The sequence below is a fragment of the Mustela lutreola genome, chromosome 5 (assembly GCF_030435805.1).
Source record: "Mustela lutreola isolate mMusLut2 chromosome 5, mMusLut2.pri, whole genome shotgun sequence".
In the NCBI taxonomy this organism is placed as follows: Eukaryota; Metazoa; Chordata; class Mammalia; order Carnivora; family Mustelidae; genus Mustela; species Mustela lutreola.
Window position 1 is genome coordinate 78,341,306 of NC_081294.1, and position 26,208 is coordinate 78,367,513.

General features: G+C 49.5%; 5 protein-coding genes across 12 annotated transcripts in view; 3 read left to right on the forward strand and 2 right to left on the reverse strand.

Annotated features, from left to right (window-relative positions):
• ANKHD1 (ankyrin repeat and KH domain containing 1) overlaps positions 1–6,333 on the forward strand; it is a 130,524-nt gene extending 124,191 nt beyond the window's left edge. For all 8 annotated transcript variants that reach the window (XM_059174780.1, XM_059174774.1, XM_059174775.1 and 5 more), the window contains 3 exons: positions 1,368–1,477; positions 5,660–5,833; positions 5,993–6,333. In XM_059174780.1, the coding sequence (XP_059030763.1) occupies positions 1,368–1,477; positions 5,660–5,833; positions 5,993–5,996 (288 nt within the window). In that variant the 3' untranslated portion in view covers positions 5,997–6,333. The remainder of the gene's footprint in view (positions 1–1,367; positions 1,478–5,659; positions 5,834–5,992) is intronic.
• Positions 6,334–7,292: 959 nt separating this feature from the next.
• SRA1 (steroid receptor RNA activator 1) lies at positions 7,293–13,590 on the reverse strand. The gene is made up of 5 exons (XM_059174788.1): positions 13,432–13,590; positions 13,180–13,305; positions 8,278–8,483; positions 7,861–7,969; positions 7,293–7,721 (listed from the first exon to the last, which is right to left on the reverse strand). Exons 1-5 carry the CDS (start codon positions 13,454–13,456, stop codon positions 7,510–7,512), a joined length of 678 nt encoding a protein of 225 aa, XP_059030771.1. The 5' UTR covers positions 13,457–13,590; the 3' UTR covers positions 7,293–7,509.
• A 624-nt stretch (positions 13,591–14,214) lies between these two features.
• On the reverse strand, positions 14,215–19,990 carry APBB3 (amyloid beta precursor protein binding family B member 3). Its single transcript, XM_059174790.1, has 13 exons — positions 19,795–19,990; positions 19,189–19,352; positions 19,027–19,103; positions 18,439–18,499; positions 18,041–18,193; positions 17,791–17,918; positions 17,533–17,538; positions 17,245–17,359; positions 17,020–17,104; positions 16,692–16,775; positions 16,307–16,422; positions 15,980–16,171; positions 14,215–14,770 (listed from the first exon to the last, which is right to left on the reverse strand). The coding sequence occupies exons 1-13, from the start codon at positions 19,841–19,843 to the stop codon at positions 14,534–14,536; spliced, it is 1,467 nt and encodes a 488-aa protein (XP_059030773.1). The 5' UTR covers positions 19,844–19,990; the 3' UTR covers positions 14,215–14,533.
• A 212-nt stretch (positions 19,991–20,202) lies between these two features.
• Positions 20,203–22,571, forward strand: SLC35A4 (solute carrier family 35 member A4). Its single transcript, XM_059174789.1, has 3 exons — positions 20,203–20,441; positions 21,606–21,704; positions 22,374–22,571. Exons 1-3 carry the CDS (start codon positions 20,427–20,429, stop codon positions 22,569–22,571), a joined length of 312 nt encoding a protein of 103 aa, XP_059030772.1. The 5' UTR covers positions 20,203–20,426.
• Positions 22,572–22,933: 362 nt separating this feature from the next.
• LOC131832141 (probable UDP-sugar transporter protein SLC35A4) lies at positions 22,934–24,919 on the forward strand. Its single transcript, XM_059174786.1, has one exon. The coding sequence runs from the start codon at positions 22,934–22,936 to the stop codon at positions 23,969–23,971; it is 1,038 nt and encodes a 345-aa protein (XP_059030769.1). The 3' UTR covers positions 23,972–24,919.
• Positions 24,920–26,208: the final 1,289 nt, after the last annotated feature.

Below are 26,208 nucleotides of genomic sequence, written 5' to 3' on the forward strand. Positions count from 1 at the left end.
TAAGCTTCTCTGCCTGGCTCCTAAAGCCACTCCTAAGTGAGACACCCCAAGTTCTGTGTTAGACATGCCTGGGTCTTTTGTATTCCATATCACAACTATGAGAGCTTCTTTAATGTCATTTCTTGTTTCCTATTTTGAATGGATTTGAATGGATTCACAGGTGTTGAAGTTACTGCTTTTTTTAGTACTTGATAACCACATCAAGTATTCTCAAAAGACCCCTGGGATCCCCTATATATCTTGCTGTTTCTGTTTACCACTAACAACAACAACAAAAATCACCTAATATTAGTGAAATGAATGAAACTACTCTTGATTGAAACATGCACTAGTGAGACATAATATTAAGAAAATCATTCAGTGGGACAAAAATGATTTTCCTGTGTTAAGAGTCTACAATACATTAAAATTATCTGGAAGAGCTCTTAACCCTGTCTTTTGCACCTTGAGGATAACAGAATGAGAAATTTTATCTCAGGTCAAGAACTAGAATCCATGAGAAGAGGGGACAATTAGAAGAACCCCTAGGAGGATTAGGAAGAAAGAGGAGTTGTGTAGTCAGTAGTAGTTACTCAGGATACCCTCCTCCTTGCCCTCTTACTGGCACTGCCTTCTTTTCTTTCTGTTTGGATCCCTCCTCCCCAATCCATTTTGTTTGCTATAATCTCTTCTTCCTCTGTCTTGCCTCTTCCTGGCATTATTTTACTGCTCTTTTACCAACCTGAACCTTGGATTAAACCTAGCTCAGGTAAGAACTTAATTACTTTAAAAATATATGAGGGATCTGGGGGGAGGCAGCATGGGTATAGTGAAATAAGCCTAAATTCTGTTTTCATTTCTGTCACTTGAAGCTCTATGACCTTAGGCAAGTCATTTTTCATTTCTGGGCTTCACTTTCCTCATCTGAAAATAAAATTGAATGTAAATGAACTCAAAAGAGCCACCTAGTGCTAACACAGATTTTCTCCTTTTTCTTGTGAATGAGAATATATGGGATGGGAATACTGGAAGCCAGTAGAATGTTTACATTTCTGAGATTTGAGAGTCCCTACCATTGGTTCTCACCTGGAATCAGAAGCCTGCTCTTGTGTGGGACAGTACTGATTTTGAAATTTTAATAGAGGCAGAAGAAAACCTTGCACATTCATAGTAAGACCTGACATCATTAAGAAACATCCTATTGAGGCATAGATCAAACCACATGAGAATAACAGCTCTTTCAAGGAATAAAAATATATCATAGAGGTTTCTGGACCCACTTATTTCTAGTAGTAGTGTAATAAAATTCCACCACCAATAAAATTATTGATGTTTTAAGACCCTTTAAACCTATTGTGGCTACAGTGTGCTGACTTGCCCTTTTATAGGCCAGTCTGCTTCCTTCAGTCCCTGCTCTCAAAGGGGAAATCCCATCACCTCAGCTAACCAGACCGAAGAAGAGAGTTGGACAGCCAATGGTGGCCTCTCCTAATCAGAGGTAAGAAATCTCAGGACTTGAAACTACAATTTTCATCTCTTGTAGGTTCCAGCCAAATCCTCCTCCCATCCTCAAAGTTAGCCCAGGAGGGAACCATCCTCAGTTTGAGGTGTCTTGTAGAAGGGGAAAGGCTAGTCATATTATAGTTTCAAGCCAAACAAAAAGGAGTGGTTAGTATACTTGATTCTGGCCCACTGTTTGAGAACTTTGGACTCCATTGTAAACCCAGAAGTGGCAAATAAGCCTGTAGCAAAACAGCTTCTGAACATCTTGTTCTCCAGCCCTAGATCTCTTCTACCAAGAAGTACTGCTGGTTATGACGTCTTCCCAGTGGACCCTGTCCTGGGGTGAGGGGCTGTGATAATACTCTATTTTCTATTTGCCCTTAAAGATTTGTCACCATTTGCCATCAGGCAGATTCTTTACCTCTTCTTTATTCTGTAGCAAATGAGGGAGAGAAAGATGGTTTTAAGTATCCAGAACTTAATGTTTATTAAGACCACTTCCAATCTAAGACCTGATCTGAACAACAGGATCATGAATCTCGCCTCCAGACTGCCAGCCTGTTTTATCTTTTACCTCCTGTTTTATCTTCATGGTATTGGTATAAGTCCAAAGTAGTTTTTCTGGTAGCAAAAACCTGATATTCCCTTATAGGCTTAATCAGATCTCTACAGTTGGAGCCTGGGCATAGGTCTTTTTCTTTTCTTCCTTTTTTTTTTCCTTTCTTGTGCACTTGTCTGTTTTAAGCTCCCTAATGGGTAATCAGTGTTGAGCCTCTGATTTAAACTCTCAGTCTTTCATACAGATTGCATGCATGATGTATGTGGCTTTCTCCCTAAGGCTAATGACCTATCTCTAGTTCCCCAGCCCTTACAGCGCACAGCACCTCAAAAGTAAGCATGTAGCAACAGTATTATAGTTGTAGTAACTACTGCTGTCAGTTTTAACAGAAGGGTGACCTCACTTCAACAGTGATCCTTCTTGAAAACTTTTGACACTTCTCTGTCTCTTGTGGTGAATCCTCTTCCACCACCTCTTAAATAAATGTTGATGTACTCAGGGCTCTTCTTAAGCTATATCTTCTGTCCAGGTGATCTCATCCGATACTCTTGGATTGCATTCCACCTAGATCCAAATCACTAGCCCAGATTTCTCCCCCTTAGCTTCAGACCCATATATCTAGCTGCTGTGCTGTCTCATCTCAGCATTCCACACATACTGTACATTCCCCAATGTAAGATAATGCTTTTCTTATTTTCTCTGTTATATTAGGGGGTACTACTACTACCAAGAATTTTTCTTTTTTTTTTTTTTTTCTACCAAGACTTTCAAGTCAGAAGACTGGAAATTATCCTAGCTTAGCTCCCTCTCTCTCACTCCACCCTTAATCAATCACCTTCTCTTTCCCCTTCTGTGTATGGCAATCCTGACCACTTCTCTCCATCCTCATAGGCACTGCCCTTCGGTCCACCCTGTTTCACTAGGCTAGAATCTTCACCTTCATTCTCACCGTCCCTCCATCCTATTCCTCACTGCTCCAACCAGATTTACCTCAAAAACTGAGCTGTATTAGATGTCCCCCCACAATCTGCTCCCCAGCCTTACCTTCCAGCACTATCAAGACCCTTCTTGGTATACGCCACTTTGTAAGAGGCTCAGAAACATTTTGGAACAATAAAATATAAATATCCTTGCTCCCTGAAGTGCTACTCTAGGGACCTGCAGACCTAAGGGACTGCATCATCTGGAATCTTGCTAAAAACTTACACTCTCAGGTCCCACCCTCAACTTAACATATCAAAATTCTCATTTATAAGCTCTCCAGGTAATTTATGTGCACATTAAAATTTGAGAAGCACTGAGTTATAAAATAGTTTTTGGTTTTTTTTTTTTTAATGAGTGGAGAAATCAGAGCTACAGGAAAATCTGATGAAGTCAGAACTGAAGTAACATTAATACTGTTAAATGCATGATACCTGGTGGTCTGCACTTAGTGGGGGGAGGGGTGGTAATACTGATTTTGAGGAAATCCGAAGACTACTTGATCAAATCAAGATTTTTAGTATATGTACGTACTAGGCTTAATACTTTCTTTTCCACCACCCCTCTCCTGCCTCCTTTCATATCAGTGTCTACATCAAAATATCCCCAAAGGCCAGACTCTGATCTTCCATCCCAGGGGCCTAAAGACCAAGTCCTCCTCACCAGCCCTCTGCCGTTCCTTAGTTTCCCGAGGTTAGCTGTGGCAGCAAGATCAAAGAGCAAGCCTCTGTCCCACAACATCTATTCATTATTCTGTCCAGGTATTACTTCTTCCAAAGAGGCCACCCCCTCTCCCTGACCTTCCCCTTCCTGCTGTGCACCAGACCATCCGCCACTTTTTACCCTGTCCTGTAATTAATTAATGGGAGGCAGTCCCCAACTGTGCTAAAGAGCACAGGCTTTGGAATCAGATACATTCAGGTCTGAATCCCAGTTCCCCCTCCTGCAAGGTACGACTTTGAACCAGTTTTTAACCTCTCTTTCCTTTCCTCACCTGTACAATGTGGCTAATAATAGTACTTTACTGTCCAAAACTGTTAAGAGAAATGGGTGAATTAACACATGACAGTAACGTGTTAATACCTCCCTGGTCCCAGGCGCCCTGTCCAAACAGTAAATAGTAAATAGCTGAGTGGCTCCAGCTCTCAGAGTCGGACTGGCCTCTATTAAGCCTGGAGGAACGGAAGGCCTGTGCGGGACTGCTTTCAACTCTCCCCTAGTCGGGCTTGCCCCCTCGTGAGTAAGGCGGGACCGTCGAATTGAGTGACGGCTCGTGGCCCGCCCCGGGCGTGACGTCGTCCTGGTGTTGTTGCTGCGGTCGCACGTGGTCTACCGAGTCTGCTTCAGTGTTAGCTGCGCTCCGCGTCCTCGGCGCCAGCCGATTGCCTTCCTGCTCGTCCCGCTCGCTATGTCCACCTCCACGAGCTGCCCAATTCCCGGGGGCAGGGACCGACTGCCCGACTGCTACAGCACCACGCCGGGGGGCACGCTATACGCCACTACCCCGGGAGGTCAGCGGGCCGGGCTGGGGGTCCGCGGGCATTGGGCAGGCCGGCGCGTGCGTCCTGCCGCGGGGCGGGAGTGGGGAGGTGCCGGCTTTGGGTTCTGTCCGCTGTAGGTTTTGCCGGGGGTGGGTGGGGAATGTTTGGAACCGAAGCCCAGTTCCCTGAAACCTAATAGTAATGCACTGTGGCTTAAAGCCTGGCTTCCGCGTGACTGTGGAATGAAATCCTCACTATGGCCTGGGTTCTGGGGGCCTTGCTTACCCGCCCCTCTCGACTTTGCCGCCTGGAATTAGGAGCCGAAACCCCAGCCGAGCGTGGCATCGGCAGAAAGCACCAGGCTTTACAAAGCGGCTTGAGCAGGACTCGGGCAGTTGGGGCCAGGAGCTTTGGGTATCTGCGGCTGGCCGGCTGGCCGGCCAGCTGGCGGGCGGGCGGCTGTTTGGTTGGGCTTGATTGCCTGGGATCTTGAGCTGCTGGGCTCCCGACCCAGGGTTTCTTGCCACGTGGAGGCAGAGGGGAGAGGCAAGAACAGGGTAGGGCCCTTTGAGGACAGAACTGGGGCCAAGTTTCTGTAGGCTGGGGCTGAGCCTGATAGGACTTGGGAGGGGTCAGGATAAGAACAGACTGTCCCTGTGTTTCATGAGGAAAGCAGCTGTCCGGAGGAACACAGCTTCTTCCTCCAGGGTCTCAGAATCCAGGTGGCAGAAGGGGTGAAACTCCTTCTTACATCTGCTGTTTGGCTTCCTGAGGTAACTGCCTGAAGGACTAACGTCCCCAACCCCCAACCAAAGTAGGGAAGGCCCAGAGCCAGCAGAGCCAGACAGGAACGGTGGAAGTACCTGAGTTTTGTGCTCCTCCTAGAACTGAGACTGCAAGCTTCCCTAAACCAAAAGCCCCTGTCTGGACCAGCTGGGATGCCCCACTTGCTTCGTGGCACGTAGCCACATCTTGGTTAGACATGGTAGTTTTTTAATTTTAAGAGCCCGGAATGCTAGTCACCTGAGATCCCAGCTTGCAGCCCTTTAATACATGGGGAAATGAGTCCCAAGTCCCTAAAAGTCCTGTTTGTGACAACTCCATACAGCTCTGTGCCCAATCTCCAGCCTCTTAACTAGTCCCTACCCCTTGACAGGCACGAGGATCATCTACGACCGAAAGTTCCTGCTGGAGTGCAAGAACTCACCCATTGCTCGGACGCCCCCCTGCTGTCTCCCCCAGATTCCCGGGGTCACAACACCTCCAACAGCCCCACCCTCCAAGCTGGAGTTGCTGAAGGAGCAGAAGGAGACAGAGGAAGAGATACCCGGTAAGGAAAGCAGGGCCTAAAATTAAATGCTTTGGATCCAAATGCCCCTGTTAAGTACAGTGGGGGTTTAATGCTGAGACGGGTTTCTGCACTGATGCTAAGCTGGCTGAGTTTGTAGCCCAGCCCAGCAACCAGTCCTCCTCCTTTCTCTTTCTCCAGATGACGCACAATTTGAAATGGACATCTAATCCAGTGCAGATGATCCTGTGTGGAATTAGAGGAATCCCTCATACCGCTGCTGCCATCACCTCTTCCTGGTGTATTCCAAACACCAGGTGGCCTCATATAATCTGGAAGGGAGGGACTTGTTGGTTTCGGGCCTCCCTTAGTTCTGAGGCAGCTAGACCAGGGATAGGAGTGGGCAACTTGCCAAGCCCTTAGCTCTACTTTCCCTTCGGTCTGTAGGTACTCCTCCCAACCCCCAGCCCTCCATTCAAGGGCTGAGGCTGGGACTGAGGGATGGAGTATGTCACTGATTGCTTAGTAAAAGTTCAAAGAAATGCTTTGACTCCGGTGTTCTCCTCAACACTGCCCTTCCTATCTCAGCCACACAGCCAAGGGGCCCAGGAGACCTAGTTAGGATCACAGGTCCCAGGTCCCTTCCAAGCTGTCATTGGGCCCACCTCCAACGGCAATTAGAGCGTAAGGCAGGCTATGGGGGCAGGCTAGAGCAGCCGCCAAACCACAAACAGCAATACCCTAACCCCTGCCAAGGGCTGTTCCAGCCTTTCCAGGAAGCAGCCTTCCTGGAATTGGGCCTCTCCAGGAGCCCCTCCCTATCTATTCCAAAGCAGGAAAAAAGAGGCACTGCCCTAGAGTTTAACCTTCTCCAGTCTCTCCCCCCATGCCTTTTCTGCATCCCACCTGTAAGTATTGTCCCCTATTCCAACACTGAAAGCCTGTATTCTCCCTTCTCAGCCTGATTTGAACCTCTGGTCCCTTCCATCTGGCTCTCTTGTCCTCAGAGGGTTAGAAGAGACGTTAGGGCCCAAAATGAGGTAGCACATTTGGTGAGTCAGACAGAGTTATGCCCCTACCCCTGACCTTCCCCCAGCCCAAAAAAATGCACAATCCCATATGTCGGCAATCTAGTCTTTTTCTCCTTCAATTTATACCACTATATTCTAATCTCTGTAGCACTGTACATCTCAAAGGTGACAGTGCAAACAGGACAGTCTCCTTTCCTTGAGAGAAAAAATCTCCCCTGCTATTTGAGCCTCTGTTCTTACGCTGAAATGAAATTATCCAAAAATAGAGATACTCAGCCCAGCAAGTAATGTGTGTTTCTGTCTATTTGAGGGGGGAGGCGGCAGACAGTAACTGGTCATGCTTCTTAGCAAAGCCATTAATGCTGAATGGAAGGAGAGAGGTTTTTAGGGTAAACAGGGAGCAGGGCAGTCAAAGACATAACAAGCAACTTGTTTGGCACAAGAAGGGCTTCTCTCTCCTACCCAGGGCCCACTATTAAGATGTTTTTATTGAAATGCATATGTTATGGGTAACAGGTGACTTCCCTGTGGCCCAGGTGGCTGACACCTCTTCCCCCAGAGATGGGTGGATGAGGCCAAGGATCACAAGGAGGCAGACAGTCTCCCAAATGGTAAGAGGGAGCCAGGTGAGAGAAGGCCTCTGTGCCAAGGCATAGGAAATGGTGTGAGGTGAGTCAGGATCCAGGATTATGGAGCCTCTTGGACACCTGGTATTGTCTGGTTCTCCTCAGCTGTGGCTGTAGATTTCTCTTCATTGGCCTCTTCCTCTGAAGACAGATTCCTCTTTTCTGCAATTAATCTTTTAACTCCCACCATCCACTGGCTGACCTCAGTTACATGGTCAACCATGAGTGAGCGGTGAATGTCATCTGCTGTATCCCACTGGTGACTTGAAAGCTCTGAGGAAAGAGAGGAGGTAAACCAGCAGCTTGGGGCAAAAGACCTAGCTCTCAGTCCTCTCATCCCAACCATCTCTTCCAGCTCAGCCATCCACGACAAGGTGAGGGAGCTAGGCTATATGGAAAGACCTACCCATACCTTGCACCAGCAGAGCCATCCTCTTCTTCACAGGCACTGACAGCTTCCCTCCAACCCACTGTTCCCGCAGCAGAGCCAGGCGTCGGCTGATGTCATCACATACTTGCTTCTAAGAGACAGAAGCCCCTCCAAGTCAGCCCTGCTAGCCCAACAGGGGAGGGGAAAGGCAGCACCAAACAGGAAGTAGACCCACCTTCTCTGGCCCAGAGAAACACATTAAGAATTAATATGTTAATTAGTAAAGAGGCCCCACTGAGAAAATTTACAGCTCTCCTCCCAAGAAAAGCGTATATATGGCTAGAATTTTAAATCTCCGCATTTCTCAGACCCTCAGAAATTGATTCTGTAGTGCTACTTTACAAGAAAACAAAGAACCATAGTCCTTTTATCCCCCATTGGCATGCCAAGATGGATTACTTTTGTGTGGCCACGGCAGTCCTCCAGTGCCTCTTCCAAAGGTTTGAGCACATCTTCCAGCAAAGTTTCAGCTTCGATGACTGGGAAATTTGTTGGTTCCGCACTGGAGGCAGGACAGTTCCCGGTGGGTGGAGGCCCAAGAGCCTTAATGGAAGGAGGTGGAGGTCCCATTGGAGGAGGCCCGGGAGAAGTCTGTGAGGTGGAGACTGAAAAGGTAAAGCAGAATCAAGCAAATACGGCTGAAACAGGTAAAAAGCTCAATTCTAACTTCATCCCTTCTAGAGGACTATTCTCTGGGACAACTCATTCACTCAAAAATACATATTTATGAAGTCTCTACCGTGTGCCAGACAATGTGAAAGGCAGCAGAGACAGAGTAGTAAACCAGATGGATTACGTTCCTGACCTTGGAACAGAAATTCTAGGGAAAGAAAACACACACACACACACGAAAATTACCAAGTTATGTTGCATGCTACAAAGAAAATATGATGTAATAAAGAGAAATAGTAAGGCACCTGGGTGGCTCAGTCAGTTAAGCCATGGAATCTTGATTTTGGCTTAGGTCACGATTTCACGGTTGTGAGAGGGAGCCCCAAGCCAGGCTCCACACTCAGCATGGAGTCAGCTTGCTTGGGATTCTCTCTTCCTCTCCCTCTGTCCCTCCACGACTCATGCAATTCTAGCACACACTCTCTCTCAAAATAAATAAAATCTTTGAGAAGGGGATATAGTACAGGGAACCACCTAGACTGTGTGTTCAAGAAAGGCCTTCTGAGGTTGACTAATACATTTATCCTTGCTCACCCACTATGTGGCATTTGGCAGGTTAACCTCCGGGCTTGGGCTCCTTTTCTATAAAATGGAGATCTCATGGTAGGAGCACTTACGTCACAATATTGCAGTGATGACTAAGAATATAGGTGCAACTGCCAGATTACTGTATAGCAAAATGTTCAGTTCACAAAGTTAATAGCTAGTGGATGAGGCAGATGCAGCCACAAAGAATCATGTACTGGGCAGAGGTAAGAGCAGTGCCTAAGAACCAGGGTAAGTCCTGACTTGTTCAAGTTACACAGACCAGCCCTGTCTGGCTGGAAATTATTAACACTGCAGAAAGCAGTATTAGTTATCTCTGGAGAAGCAAGCAGGAGTCCAGGCCGTATAGGGCTTTGGAGGCGTTTGGTCTTGAGCCTAATGGTAATGGGAAGCCACTGTAGGCTTATAAAAGCAGGGGATGATGTGACTAGACTTGTTTTTTTAAGACATTTACTCTCTAGGGTCTGTGAAAAATAGATGAGAACAGGTCAAGAATGGTAGGCATGGACAGTAGTTGGGAAGTTAATGGAGTAGTCTGGGAAAGAGTACCCTGAAATGGACTATAGAGAAAGCAGATGAAGTGAAACGGAGTGGTCTGAGATTTATTTAGGAGGAGGAAGCAACCGGACTTTATGGATTGTGAGTGAGGGAGAGAGGAGTCAAGGATGACTCTTGGTTTTTGCCTATAGTAATGGGATGGTGGAAAGCACTATGAAAAAAGAAAAGTCATTTGATTCTAGGCATCAACATTCACACGGATGACTATTTCATCTTCTTGTTTGGCCTCTCAAGTTTAAGCTCCACACCTTCAATGATGATTTTTCCCACCTTTCCTCAACCTTTCACTCCTCTCTGCCTTGTTCTTAACACTGTACCATCTCCAAAACCTCTGTCCTTCCAGCCCAATCAATCAGTTTTTCATGCATTAAAATCACTCCCTCATAGACACTCTTACCTCACTTTATCCCCTCCCCTCGTCCCACTTCCCTGGTAAACCCAACTTGCCCACACTTGTTAGAAGGAAAGACAGAACCATGCTATTGAGTCACACTTTAAATTCTTGGGTACAGATATTAAAAGGTATCCACCACTGCCTGGAATTCTGATCCTTTGCCTCATTTTTCCATTCTTCAGAACTCTTCTCACATTTTCTCTCTGAATTTTTTACTTCTTCCCCTACTTTTCCTTTCCCTGGATTCTACATCCAACGCTGCCTCATATTTCACTGAGAAAAGAGAGGTAATTAAACAGGAACTCTCATCTCCTCACCAACAGTTCTACTAATCTGCTTGTACCTGGGGCCACGTTCCTTCCTCTAATGGATGAAAGATTCTTGCTCCTATCAGAGACCATCTTTCCAGCTATACTAATGCCAGCCTCTTCTCTAGGCTTCTCTCCTGCAGCTACCCTGTTTTCCTGTCCCACCAGTTCTCCCACTAGAGAATCATCCCATCAACATACAGACATGCTCTAGTGTTTACCATCTTAAAAACAAAAATCCTCCCTTACCTCCCATTTCATCCTTAGGCATAGCCTCATTTCTGTCTCACAGCAGGATTTCTTCAATGAGCTATATAGTGTATAGTCTCTCTACTTCTTTTTACATTCTCTTCTCCGCCCATCCAGCTGCGTTTCTACTCTCATTACTCCATAGACTGCTTCTGTGGTAACCACGCTGGTTACCACATTATCACAATTTAGTTCAGCAAAGCCAAGGTCCCTTTTCTCTCTCTATCCTGACCTCTCAGCATCATCCATCATGGTTGGTTGAGTCAAAATTTTACTGAGTAAATTTCACTTTTCTTGCTACTTTAGCAATTTGTCAAGCCCCTTTAGTAATTCCTTTTCTGCTAGGGAGCCTTAGGGCTCCATCTTGAACCCCCTTTAGGCCTCTATCCACACATTCTTAAGTACCCTTATTCAAGCCCACAACATCAAACATAATCCATACAGTCAAGACTCATTTCTGTAATTCTGGCCTAGACCTCTCCTCCCCACAGCAGCAGCCCAAATTTTAACATGTCCAAGACAAAACTTGCTTTTACCCTCCCCTCAAACTTATATTGCCCCCCCATTCCCTCGTTTCCCATATCTATGAACAATACCAGCCAGTTCCTCAAGCAAAAAGTCTGTTATATTGATTCTTTCTCTCACCTATATCTGTTCCTACTGACTGCCTCAGTAACATATGCCACATCCACCCAATTTCTACTACCTCTATACTCCCCCCTCTTGTCCAAATCATTGTTAAATCTTGCTCATGTTACTGAAATAGCCTCTTTTTTTTTTTTTTTAAGATTTTATTCATTTATTTGACAGACAGAGGTCACAAGTAGGCAGAGAGGCAGGCACAGAGAGAGAGGGGAGAGGAAGCAGGCTCCCTGCTGAGCAGAAAGCCCAATGCGGGGCTCGATCCCAGGACCCGGAGATCATGACTTGAGCCTAAGGCAGAGGCTCAACCCACTGAGCCACCCAGGCACCCCTGAAATAGCCTCTTAACTTGCCTTTTCACATTTTCACTAAAATCTGTTTTTTCATATAGCAGGCACAGTGATCTTTTTTTTTTTTTTTTTTTGAAAGAGATCACAAGTAGGCAGAGAGGCAGGCAGAGAGAGAGGAGGAAGCAGGCTCCCTGCTGAGCAGAGAGCCCAATGTGGGGCTCAATCCCAGGACCCTAGGATCATGACCTGAGCCGAAGGCAGAGGCTTTAACCCACTGAGCCACCCAGGCGCCCCCACAATGATCTTTTTTAAGATGTACATCAGTCACTGTTTCTCAGGCTGGGGAGATTCTTGCCCCCAGGGGCAAATGTCCAGAGGTGCTTTTGGCTGCCACAACTGGGTGAACGCTACTGGCATCTCGTGGGTAGAAACCAGGAGTGCTACAAATATCCTACAAGGTACAGGACAGTTCCTTACCACAAAGAATTATCTGGCCCAAAATGTCAGTCATGCCAAGATTATGAGACCCTGGTTTGTGGGGCATCTGTGTGGCTCAGTTAAGCATCCAAATCTTGATTTCGGTTCAGGTCATGATCTCTCAGGGTCATAAGATTTAACCCCCATATCAGGCTCTGTTCTAGGCATGCAGCCTGCTTGGGAATCTCACTTCCTCTGCGGTGTGAGTACTGATAACAGAGGGGTGCTGAAAAAGCTAAATCCGAGCCCCTTTTGGGGGGCCATGTCTTCAGTTGTTCACGCAGGACATGCTCAGAAATAAAGATATCCCTCTACTTTAAACTTTTCAATGGCTTCCGACTTTACCCAGATTAAAATACAAACTTCCTTATCATGCTTTATAAAATCTGCTATGATCTGGCCCCTGCCTATCCTCAGATTGTAACTTCTCTACCTAAACCACTGTCCTCTGGCCATTAGGTATTCCTTCAATCTCTGAATTTGCCAAACTTATTCTCAGCGCCTTTGCACTGTTTACTGCATATGGGATGCTCTTGCACCTGATCTTTGCTGGGCTAGGTTTTAACCATTTAGCTTAAATGTCAGCTCCTCAGCCACCTTAGTTACAGAGTCACTCTTGCATTACCTTGTTTTCTCTGCAGAGCCCTTACCACTACTTAATCTATTTCCAAAGCTAGAGTAGAGCCTAGCTTTGGAGACAGACATGAAAATAGAAACCTTTTTGTCTTGTTCACTGCTGTCTAGTTTGCCCTCAAGCAGTGCCTGGCTCAGAGATGCTCAGTGGATAACACTGACTGGATGAATGAATGAACACATTAAGTCTGGATCTTAACAGACAACCAAATGAAGAGGTAGCACAAGATAAATGAATATATAGCTATGCTATCCAGGTTAGAAATAAAATATGGAAACAATTTGGGAATAAAAATTATTAAAAAACCATGGGTCTGGATGAGTTCACCTACATAGAAAGCAGAGAGATTCTACTGAAACTTAACCATTTATTGACAGAGGCAGCAGAGAAGGAGCCGGGAAAAGGGCCTGCCCTGTGCCCCTTTATGGAGCTCCTTTCAGAGACCTCAGAGGAGCAAAAAGGGCCCTCGGGCCAAGTTTATCCCTGGCACCGCCCTCTCGGCGGGTGTCCGCACACAGGAGCCCCACGCACCTCTGGGGGAGCCATCCTGGGGAGCGGCGACCCTCTTGGTGAGCGGCGTGCGCTTGGGTCCACCAGCCAGGGTCTGCAGCCCGTAGGAGAACTGCGGGGGATCATTCCAGCCACGCTCCTTGTTGCCTGCGGGAGTGAGGGGACATGTGAAGCGAGCCCTGGAGAGACGAAGGCTCCACCCCCCGTGCAATAATTGCCCTCAGCATGGGTAGGGGGACGACCCAGCGACCCCAGGCCACCAGCCGTGCTCACCCGGCTTCACGTACAGCTCCGCCATCTCCACTTCCGCAAGGCCAGCGGCACAGCGCGTCACTTCCGGGGCGGCCGTTCACCCGAGCGGGTGCCACCCCCGGGCCAGCTGGTTGCCAGGAGCCCGATTCGTCGTATGGCTGTTCAGAAATCCTGGGAGGAGCCGCTGTGGGAACGCTGCCGCAGCTCCCTAAAGTACTCGAAATCTCCAGCTAATGAGGCATCGGGGCCCTGATCACAAGGCACCGAAAGAGGCTGTTTTCCAAAAGGCAGCAGTCTAGGAGTCCTAATCCCCTGCAGGTTCAAACTGTCACAGTTGTTCTCAGGAGTAAATTTTAACCACCAGAAACTCCTGCCCCACAAATGTCCCTGTGTGATCTAGCCAGGTGGAACTCTAGAAACTCACCTCTGTCTACGGCCCTGCACATTTATACTCTCTAGGCTCAGTAACTAGTGTTGATTTCCTTTCAGTACTTAGGTCAGGTTAAGAATCTCACTGGAGCCTCCACAACCCTGAGATTGCCTAGTTGTACTACCTATTATCTTCTACCTCATTTAATGCTTGTTCATCTCCCCTTCTGAAGGTGGAACCTGTATTTTATATCCACACTGTCTAGCACACAGACCTCAGAAAATACATTTGTTAAAAGAATGAAATCAGATTTCACCACACCAAGTCCTCATGTGACTACAGGCAGCCACCAACACCAAGCAGAGACACAGACACTCACCTCACACAGGTGTTAACCCCCAACCCTGTCCCAGGCCCAATATACTCACACCCTGTGAGGTCACTGAGGGATTTTTATTTGTACTGATTTTGCTATAAAGTGTTGCTGAGGTAGAGCCAACTGTCCAGGGCCAAACAGGGGCAAGGAACACAGGGACCCAGGGAGAGGACAGCCAGGGGTCTGTGTTGTGGTGCAGGGCCTCTCAGTCATCCCTATAAACATTTAATAAACTGGGCAATAAACAGAGGGTAGGCAAGAGCCAGAGGAGCAGGCAGAGAAGGCTTCAAGGAGTGAGAGGCTACAGGCCCCTGGAGAATGAAGGGGTACAGAGTTGGGTATGGACCCAGAGCCTCCTTACCCAGTCCTGGATTAATTTAGGGCATATGGAGCAGAGAGGGCTTCAGGCGAAAGGCATCAAGAAAAGAGAAGACACCCCGCTTTCGAGGGGCTGCCCCTGCACCCCCAACCCCTCCTTTGAGCAGGGGGAGTGGCAGGGGACCTCCTGGGGAATCCACGGAGCTGGTCCGCTTGAGCCGCAGGCGGGCACGGGCCTGGGCACCCCAGGCCTTGCCTCGAGCTGCAGAGGCCACAAGACACTTCTGGTACTGAACCTAGGGAAAAGGGGAATGTGAGGATCCAGCTCCTTTCTGCCCCTGGACTCCCTGAAAGCTTCTGCAGAACAGGCAACTGGCCATGGCTTCAGTCTGGTAGTCGAATAAAGCTGGTAGTCGGCCCCAACTGGAGCCCCTACAGCATTCCCAGGGAGCTCAATAACAGAAACAGAAAATTTGACATTTACTGAGCATTTAAGGAGAGCTGGACACTGTGCTACATGCTTCACATAACCTAACTTAATCCAAAGTTATTTATGAGGTGTTCTCACCATTTTGCAAATGGGGAAATTTTGGTTCAGAGATTATACATGACTTGCCCAAGGTCACCTAGGCAAAAAAATGATAGAACTGGAATTCAAACTTACCTATAATATACCTTAAGTTATCTTCCTGATCCACAAACTTAAATTCACTGCTCAAAACCTTTCAATGGCTCAGAGTGACTTGGGGCAAGTAAACTCATGACCACAATCTCTAAGTTCTTCCATGACTGGATGTTTTTCTCTGCCCCCATCTCTCACTTCATCTGTTCCTCCAGATACACTAGATTCTTTTAGAAGAATCTTCACAACTGGGCGTCCTTGTATTTGGCACACCTTCTGTCCCAATCCCCTTTACCTAACTTCTTCCTCAGACCTTCAACTCTCAGCTATCAACTCTTCCAGGTGGCCTTCAGGAATGGGCGGTCTCCTCCATCTTCCTATGGAGTACAACTGCTTTCTGGTCTGTCTCTGATCTAACCTGAGTGTTCTGTGAGGGATCAAGTATGGTGCCTGGTACCCTGCAGGCACTCACGTTTGTTAAGGAAAGAGTAAGATGAATTCAGACTGCAAGCATCCCACATTCCAATGCCCACAGATGTCAGGAAATAACCTGAGACAAACAGGAGAAATAGTGCCCACCCTACTGCGAACAGCCCCTACACAATTGAGCTGAATGTTAAAATTTGTATGTGCTGACCCAGTATCAGAGGTTCTGCTATTTTAAGAGAAATAGGAATAGCAATTAAGACATGAAATGTTCTAGCTCTAAACGAACTCGAACTTATTAAAAACAGCATGAGGGCCAAATAAAAGAGCAGTTTACTACAATCAGCCCTGGGATTACTCGTTTGTGATTTCTGGAGGTTGCCAATCCTAAGCCCCAGTCACCAATACAGAGCAGCTGCAGGGCAAACCCACCTACCCATTCCCACCCAAAACTCACCATGCAAGCCGCCTGCACAGCTTCAGAGAGTCCCCCTGCGTGGGGCTGGCACCAGAAGGCTGCACACTGGAAGCTCTGACGGCCCAGGTCAGCAATGAGGCCAAAGGTGTGAGGGTCACGGCCAACGCCAATGAAGGTCACGAGGCGTACGGGGCACTGCCATAGTGGTTCCTCCTCTGCGCCAGCTTCTGCCTGCCCATACCAGGCCTGGTCACTAGAGGACCGGGGACTGGCTGGACCCAGTGAGCTCTTCCAATAGCATGCAATAAGCCCCTCAGCATCCCTCCCACCCCCTCCACAGCCCCCAACTTCACCTTCTTCTGGTACCTGAATGCGATGTGCAGTCATTAGAGAGTCAGACACACTGAGCATGGCAGGGACCCAGGAATCCTGATCTCCCCGGGTGGTGAGGGTACCAATGGCCTCATTCAGCACGTCCATGCCTGGGGGGGGGACATGCCCACCATAATGTCTCCCAGGCATAAAGAAAGAAGGGATCTGCAGGGAGTGTCTAGGCCCCTCTCACTGACTTGGGATTCAGAGAGATGGCAAGGGAAGGGTGGGGCTGGGTTTAGAATCCTGAGTTGGGAAGGATGGCACATTCTAGACCAGACAGGGCCATGAGAGCACTCTGAGAAATGATGGTAGATCCTACCATACCCACCTTCCCCAACCTCATGTAGCCCACCTCCTCAGCCAGCTCAGTCCTCACCCATGGCTTTGTTGACAGGCAAGGTCCCCATGTACAGTGCCTCATACTTCTGAGCAGCCTGACTCACTGCATCCAGCAGCTCCACTGAAACACACACACAGCAAGTTGGCCTGGGCACTCTCTCAATGATGCCCTCACCCACCCTTCTGAGAACTGGAGACAGAAGAAAGAAGGCCATGGATGCTCCTCCAATTCAGAGTTTGGGATCCCTGGAACCAGTACACATCAGAAGTCCCGCATCTCCAGGGAAGGACTAAACAACAATTAAGCAACCCAGACTTTCACGGAAGTAGCCCCTTACTATAATGGAGGACCTTCCTCCCCATACCTTGCCGTGGTAGGTCTTCAGGGGAGATGGGGTCTAGGGAGGAGCAAGGGGAATCACCATTGACACCCACTCGCTCTGACAAGATCTGAAACACAAAGCAACCAGCAGGAGATTAAGGGAGAGGGGAACTGAGGTTAAGGCAGCCAATACTTCCCTGACCCAACCACCTTGGAAGCTTCACGCCAGCTCCATACCCTCATTCCCTGCCCCACTCTTGGCTCTTACCTGGGCACAGAGCCCATGCAGGGCACTGGCAATGGCCTTGGCAGGGACATCACAGCGAAACACATGGCACTTGAGCATACAGCTGTCTTTGTCACCCGCCACAAAAGCGAAGTCCCTGGCAGGGTCAGAGATGGGGCTGGGGCAGGAGCAGAGACTGGGGTAGGGTAGAGGCTGGTAGGAAAAGGGACCTGTAGTGTCTGCAGGAGACTGGAAAGTCAGGCAAGGAACATGGTGGGGATAGAATCGGGAGGTCAGGGCTGGGGTTCAAGGCACTAGGCTGTCACTCACCTGTCACTGTTCCGGAAGCATGTGGGAGCACAGGAGAGAATCAGCCCAGCCTCTCAGGCTCTCCCCCATCCGTCCCTGCTGAGCTGGGCCCACCCTCCCCAACCAGAGCTGGACCAGGCAGGGGAGGCAGAGCTTGGGTCCATGTCAGAGGATCTGTGTCCAGGGGTTCAAGTACAGAGGATCAGCATCAGTGGGGATCACAGCCTGCAGGAGGGAGGGAGGAGCAACTCTCACTTGGGGGGATGAAGGGGTCCTCACCGGCCCTTGGAGCTGCCCACACCCCACACACGGATGTGCACCAGAGGTTGGCAGTGGATCAGACTATGGTCCAGAGGATTCACCAGGCTCATGGCATCCTTCTTTAGGATCATCAGCATGTTCTGGCCCTGCAAAGGAAAGGTCAGTCCAGAACTCAGATGAAGGCAGCTGCCACCAAGAACAGGCAATTCAGCAATGACTCTCTCCGCTAGGCCCTGGGCTGAATCCCTTGAAGGGCCAGCCAGCTCACCTCGCCCCAGGCACCATCTGGGGGCTGGCTGCGGCTACAGCTGCGAGTCTGGGCCAGTTGCTGGATGCAGTTATTGACTGCAATACTGCTCTTTCCTGGTACCAGATCCTCTTCGGGTACCTCTACCCAACCCAGGGAGTGGACTGCAAAGCACTGATGGGTTAGGGGAAAGGACAGGAGATGAGAGAGTGGAGGCAGATGTGGAAGTGGAACAGGAGATAAGGGTAGGATGGCAGATGTCATGGGTTCCACACACATAAACCTTCTGGTACCCACTCCTTTCACCCTTCATCACCTCTTCTCAGCCCAGTCCCACCCCTAACCTCTCCCTTGGAACAATCCAGAACAATCCACCACCTCCAAAACCATTTCTTGGGCCCTCAGGCCCAAGACACTACCTTAGCCCCTGGCTCCATGCTCTGGATGTAGGATTCCTCACCATACCAGGACAGAGAGTTCCTGGAAGAGAGCAGAGCTTGTAAAGTGACCACTTTTCCTACACAAGGGACAGTGGGGAAGCCCTGGCTAAGCAATGGGCATGAAATGTGGGATAAGCCCCAGAACACAGTACCCCAAATACAAAACCAGAGTGGGAGAGGGCCCACGACATATTAAATAAATGTAATACGGAGAGTGGTTTAAATTCAAACAAAAATTCAAAACTTAGAACATAGAATAAAAGTTGCAAACGGGGAACAGGATCCAAAACATGGACCAGAACCCCAAATTGAGACAAGACTCTCTAAAACACAGGGCAGGCACTCCCATGGAATGAGCTTAGTACAGTGGCCAAGATCTAGAACACGATTTACCAGTACCCAGAATAGGAAAGAACACATAACAAAACATACAGCAACACAGAGTCTTAACTCAAGAAATGAGACAGAACCAAGAACCTGGGCTTAAAGGCAGAATGAGAGTCCAGTTGCATCCCTGAATGCCATGGAACCCCAAGTCTTTCATTTGGCCTGGCCTATCCCTGTTACCTGCGGTCCAGTGAGCTCTCCAGACTGGAGAAGGATCTCCCCTTGGGGGGCCGAAGTCCCCAAATCCCCTCTGTCCTCTGTAAAGAGGGAACTAAGTCAGAGTGGCGGCAGCAGGCCTAGATCCACGTGGGGGCTCAGCCTCCCTCCTTGCACTCCACCTACCGTGCCTGGGTCCTCTCCATCTCCTGTTTCCCAGGTTGGGCGCTGCCACTGGGTGCTGCCACTGGGTACATGCCAATAGTAAGTACCCGCAGCATCGCGTATCTTCCTCCAGCCAGGGGGCAGTCCTGGCTCCCCCTCAAGACTCTGGTCCCCCCACAAGTCATCTACAGGAACATGGGATGGGGAAAGGAATCACAGGATTGTAGAGGAAAGGCATATTGGTGGGTTCAGAATAACCCTGACAGAAGCCTCTCTCCGGGGCTCCCAGATGGCTCAATCCGTTAAGCTGCAGCCTTCGGCTCAGGTCATGATCTCAGTGTCCTGGAATCAGCCCCACGTGGGGCTTCCAGCTTAGCAGGGAGCCTGCTTTTCCCTTTCCTCTCTGCTTGTGCTTTCTCTCTCAGATTAATAAATTAAAATTAAAAAATAAAAGAACCCTCCCTCCATCCCAAACGGGACAATCCTTAGGATGGAGGGCCAGGAGGTCCTTTAGAGTGCAAAGATCCAGGGTTCATTTATCCCCTGGTCCTCACCCTGAGATACACCCCGTCAACTCCCTCATTCCCCCTCAACACCCATCCTCCCATCGGGTCCCTCCGTGCACACCATCGCAGTTGACCAGAATGATGGCCAGCATGTAATCCTTGCCCAGCATAGCCCCGACCGCGTCCCCGCCGGCTTCTGCCGGCCCGCAATCTCAGCCCAGCTCGACCTCTGGAGCTGCTGCGCCCACAAGCCCAGCCTCTCTGCGCTGGCCAGGCCAACGGGCTTGGGTAAGAGCCGGATCTCAGGGGCGGGAGAGGACAAGCCTAAGGAGCACCGCCCGCCAAGGGGTGGCGCGTGTAAACAGGCCTCAGGATCGCCAACGGGGTCCGTGTTTCCGAGCGTGGCTCCGGGAAAGACGCACCGACGCCAATGCCCCCGCTGACATCACGGCGCAACTGTGAGCTCATCAAGGGACGGACGACCAGAAAGACGAACGTGCGCAGGGCGCCCATGCGTATCAGTGAGCTCATCGCGTCCGGGTCGTGTGAGCGCGGACACACAAATTGTGTCGCGCCGGACGGGTCACGTGAGAGTACGTGAAAGAATGAAACCACAGGGGCTCCGCCGAGGGGAGAGCACCGGCACCCTTTCCAAAAATGCCCCGGAAGTGCCTCCGCCCTCAGTAAAGATGGCCGTAGCACTTGGCAAGTGGGAGGCGGGGCTGCGCCTGCGCCACAAGTTCGGCGGGGAAGATGGCGGATGACAAGGTGAGTGAATGTGGGGGTTATCTGCAATGTGGGGTGGTTTTCACACCGTTCTGGTCCTTGGGAGAGGCGACACTGGAGCCTCTCGCGTAGAGGTGCCCTTTATGGGGCTTTTACTCTTGTCGGGTTTATACTCTTGCGACTGGCTCAACACTGGGGAGTGGAGTAGCGAGGCAAGCAGAGCCGGACATCTCCCAGGTGTCCTCTCTTGAGACCCTCACAGTCCTTAATTACTGGCACACACTAAGACACACTCACCCTGACGCATCCTCACTCTTTTGCGTTCCCCAGTCCCACGAAATTTCATGTCTAGAAACACGATGTTTCCAAGCCACAAGGACACGCACATTCTCATTCAAACTCTCTTGCGCTTACACTGAATTTCATACTTCGAGATGATCAGAGCCACTCAGTTCATTCACCCGCACTTCTGCAGACAGCCACCCCACCCTCACCCCAGCTAGCGCATCCAGTCACAGTTTGGGAATTCCGGGCAGAAATCAGATTTACCCCCAGGGCGTCCAGGAAACTGCCTCACGCCTTTATTCACTCTCAGTCTGAAGTTCAGCACCATCCGCATATTTACTAAGTACTTACCAGTCTTCTTTGTGTTGGGCTTGGGGATCCAGTAGGCAAGACGAGCTGGTTGCAACTTTCAGGCAGCCTATAATCGAGGCAGTCAGCCTGATAAATCTAATTGAAAGTGCCCTAGCTGTTCCTCTTGCCTCCCTACACACTTCTTGTTCTATAAAATTCTGTAATGGTTTTCACAGACGCAGATCACGGCTATTACGCCCTCTGTGGTCCCCTTGGGAATTCACTTTTGAATGTCTTTTCTTTGTTACCACTATCATCTCAGGAAGTTTTTACTTTTTATTTTTTAAGATTTTATTTATTTGACAGAGATCACAAGTAGGCAGGCGGGTGGGAAGCAGGCTCCCCACTGAGTAGAAAGCAGGATGCAGGGCTCAATCCCAGGACACTGAGATCATGAACTGAGCAGAAGGCAGAGGCCCAACCCACTGAGCCACCCAGGTGCCCCTCAGGAAGTTTTTAGAAGATGAGATTTCTCATGCTCACAGCCCCATCCACCCAGCCTCTGGTAGACCTGAGCAGAGAATGGAGCTGCGTTAACCTTCTGGAAAGAATGCTTCTTTTTTGTTCTAGGATTCTCTGCCCAAGCTTAAGGACCTGGCATTTCTAAAGAACCAGCTGGAACGCCTGCAGCAGCGTGTAGAAGACGAAGTCAGCAGTGGTGTGAGCCAGGTAAAGTTGCACCTGCCTACCACTCCCCCACCCCCCCACCTGACTCCCCATCCCACCACCCTTGGGATGCATTGCCCTATACGCTTTTGAATGGGTACTAAAGATTTATTTAGCAAATGGTTATTGAGGTGGGTTCTCTGTGACCCCAAGGAAAATTTCCCTAAGAAAATGATGGAAAAAAAAAAAAAAACACAGAAAATGACACTTGAACTGGCATCCTAAGTAGAAGTTAACTAGGTAAAGAGGAGGGGAGAGAACATTTCAGGCAGATGAAACAATATATGCCAAGCTCTCATGGTTGGAGGTAGCATGATGAACATGGGGGGTAAAAATAGTTTAACTTTGGCTGCAGTAATGCAGAGCATGATAAAGTGAGGAAGTGAGGCTGGAGAAGCAGATGGGTCCGATTCCTCAGGGACATCTCTGTAGGTTTGTGGGGGTAGGATTCTGTCGTTGGAGTCTTCTAACCATGGTGTTCTGAGATTGTGTGATAAGGACTTCTAGGTTCTTTTTCTGCCTCCAGAACCTCGAGAAAATCTTTGGAGACAATACTGCAGCTTTTTAGAGTAAAGAGGAGCTAGTGGTGGGATGCTCTAGGGCCAGCTTGAGTAGATCCTGGATAGAGAAGGGAGACCCTGGCTGAGTTTCTTCCTTCATTTTACTCCACAGGATGGCTCACTCATGTCCTCCCCATTCCTCAAGGGCTTCTTAGCCGGCTATGTCGTGGCCAAACTGAGGGCATCCGCAGTATTAGGCTTTGCTGTGGGTACCTGCACTGGCATCTACGCAGCTCAGGCATATGCCGTGCCCAATGTGGAGAAGACATTGAGGGACTATCTTCGATCATTGCGAAAGGGGCCTGACTAGCTCTGGATCCCATGGGGGAGGAAGGATGAGCACCTCGGGCCTGCAGGTAGAGGTCTTTCAACCACAGACACCATATTTGGCTTCCCCACTTGTCACCCTTTTGCCATCTCCAACTTGCCCACAGCCTTCATCCTTGCTTTCCTTCCTGCAGAGGTTAGAGTGGCTTATCAGCCAACAGTTTGGACGCCCCTCCTTAACCTCATGGGACTGGCCCCAAGACTGTGGCTTTTAGGGCCACCAGCCACTTCCTCTTCCAGCCCTGACTGTGGAGTTTGCAGCTGACTCTGACTCTCAGTATTCTGTCTAGCAATGTCCCACAACTCCTCCCTCCTAGGCGCTGGCTCCCTACTGATTTTACCCAAATGTGTTCCAATTCCTGCTGCCCCCTTGCTAGCTACCCAGGCCAGCCAGGGTCTGGTTTGGGCATGAGTGTAGAGGACGGGGGTACACCAGGCCTGGGCCGTCCCAGGCAGGCCCGCTGGACCCTGATGCTACTCCTGTCCACTGCCATGTACGGTGCTCATGCCCCATTACTGGCACTGTGCCATGTAAACGGCAGAGTGCCCTTTCGGCCCTCCTCGGCTGTGCTGCTGACCGAGCTGACGAAGCTACTATTGTGCGCCTTCTCCCTCTTGGTGGGCTGGCAAGCATGGCCCCAAGGGGCCCCACCATGGCGCCAGGCTGCCCCCTTTGCACTATCAGCCCTACTCTATGGCGCTAACAACAACCTGGTGATCTATCTTCAACGTTACATGGACCCCAGCACCTACCAGGTGCTGAGCAATCTCAAGATCGGAAGCACGGCCCTGTTCTACTGCCTCTGTCTCCGGCACCGCCTCTCTGCCCGCCAGGGCTTAGCACTGCTGCTGCTGATGGCAGCGGGGGCCTGCTATGCAGCTGGTGGCCTCCAGGACCCTGGGAACACACTTCCTGGACCGCCTTCAGCAGCTGCTGCTGGCCCCATGCCCCTACATGTCACTCCACTGGGACTGCTGCTTCTCATCTTATACTGCCTCATCTCAGGCCTGTCATCCGTGTACACAGAACTGCTTATGAAGCGACAGCGGCTGCCCCTCGCCCTTCAGAACCTCTTCCTCTACACTTTCGGTGTGCTCCTGAACCTAGGTCTGCATGCAGGTGGTGGCCCCGGCCCGGGCCTCCTGGAGGGCTTCTCCGGATGGGCAGCGCTGGTGGTGCTGAGCCAGGCACTGAATGGACTGCTCATGTCAGCTGTCATGAAGCACGGCAGCAGCATCACACGCCTGTTCGTTGTGTCCTGCTCCCTGGTGGTCAATGCCGTGCTCTCAGCAGCCCTATTGCGGCTGCAGCTCACGGCTGCCTTCTTCCTGGCCACGCTGCTCATTGGTCTGGCTGTGCGCCTCTATTATGGCAGTCACTAGCCTCTGACCCCCTCCACCCAGACTTCTGACTCCATAGATAGGGCACCGTCGTCAGAGCCGCCTCCCGACCCTTCCTCAGAAGCTAGCCCTGTAACAAGTGCCTTGTGACAAAAGCTGGGGAGGTGAGAGCAGCCAGGTTAGTCCCTGGAGGTGGGTGAACGAAGGGTTACTTCAGGAGACTTAAAGACTGGGTTTGAGTAAAGAAAGATCTCAGAAGTTCATCCACACTAAGGATTGGGGGAACATCAATACCTAGACCTTAGAAATGACTCCACCCCCAATGGAGGAGGCTCCCTGCCTCATCCTGCATGAATGCAGTTGTTTGAAGTGGGGCATGGGCAACAGTTGGCTTTCCTTGCCACCAGCGGTCACCCCAGCAGACCCATTGCTCCCAGGCCTGGTACGGGCTACTCCAGCCCAGCTTTGGTACATGACTCCCTCATTAGAGACATTCATCCCTCACTGTAATGCAGGAAAACCCGATTGCCACCCCTTTTATTCCAATCACCCAGGCCACCCTTCCAAGCTACCCTAGCTCCAGCAACACCTGGAGACAGTACCCCATGCTCCCTCCAACGTGCTGCTCTCCACACCCACCCAGCCTTTGTTCTGGAAACCCCAGAGAGGGCTGGAGCTTGACTCATCTCAGGGAATGTTGCCCCTGGGCCCTGGCTTAAGGCTACACTCCTGACCTCTCTGCTCACCCCAAGGGCCCTTTCAAAGCCCACTGCCCCTTCTACAGCTCCTAGGAGGTACCATTCTTCTCACTCTGGGTCCTGCCCCTGCCTGGCAGTGTCCCAGCTCTCAACAGTTTAGGGAAGCTCTACACAGAGTGACCTGGAACCAGGCACAGGGAAATTTGGTGTCACTCAATCAGTGTGTCTTAACTATGTAAGCAATAAAGTCTTAATAAAGTGTTCTGGGATGCAGGTGGTTCCTGCAGTTGGCTATGATAGTCTTGTGCCTTCTGTGCCGTGTAGCTTCACTCAAACATAATTTTGTTCATCTTGGACCTTGAATGTCTTAATGCTGGACAGACTAGGAGAATGCTTAATGCTTACAGACTAGGAGAAAATACTATTTTCTCCTGGTTGTTGCCAGGAGCATTATTTCCTTCAGGGCTCCATGGAGTAGAGACTATTCTCTGTCATAGAACTTTACAAATTTCTCTGAAGCATAAAACTAGGGTGGTGGGGTTATTTGGAGGGATTCTTGGGACTAGAAGGTACTGGTCCTGGCAAGATAAACTAGATTTTAGGATAGAGAACTCATGGGTTCAGTATGGTTTTAATTTTTATTTCCTCTGGTTCTGTCATTGATACTCCTTTGTGTCATCTCTCCTCATGGCCAGAGGAACATTATCCCTGCTCCTGTGGGAGAATACCTACTAAACTTAAATTTAAAAAAAAAAAAAAAAAGAAAGAAAGAAAGAAAGGAAAAAATAAGTGAGACCTATTGGAGATCTTAGGAAGTAGGGTAGGGTCTGGGAATCTTTTTTTTTTTTTTTTTTAAATTTTTTCTTGTTCTTTAATAAACTCTCTAAATGATTCCAATACACACTGCATCTTGTGAACCACTGTCTGCAGTGTAGAACTATGGTCAGCCTGGCTTGAATTCGAATTCTGGCTCTGTCACTTAATAGCTGACTGTCCTTGGGCAATTACTTAACCTCTCCAAGCCTTAGTTGTTTTACCTCTGAAATGGGGATCAAATGGTACCTACCACTATATAGGGTAGCAGGAAAGGCTAAAGTGAAGTCGTGGGTATTAGGCACCTAACAGGGAATGGCACAGTGAGACCTGGTTAGTGGTATTGTTAATTATCCATATGAAGGTTAACTTGGTGGTTGTGTCCCCCCTCCCTCTCCCTTCTAAGCCCCTTAAGAATGAAGAGAAAGGAAGCTGCTGTTGCAGGATTACTGATCATCAGATCCCTCCCCAGGGCAGCAATCTGCCAATGACTGGCCTCAGCCTAATCTACTCCCTGCTGAAGCTGCTGGTTCTGGGCTTGGAGCTCCTGGTTCTGCTTGGCCAGGTTGATGTTGTCTTGTAGGACACCAGCCAGTAGGCTGCGGTGGTGATGCTCTGTGGTCATGGTCTGCTCCTCCCACAACCTTCGCCAGGCTCGGAATACCTGTGCCCAGATTCAGAGATGCTTGTCAGCCAGTCAGCCTTGGAACCATTTCAAGGCCTGCCTTCTGACCTCACTGACCTGCAGCATGTGGCGTGTCTGAGCTC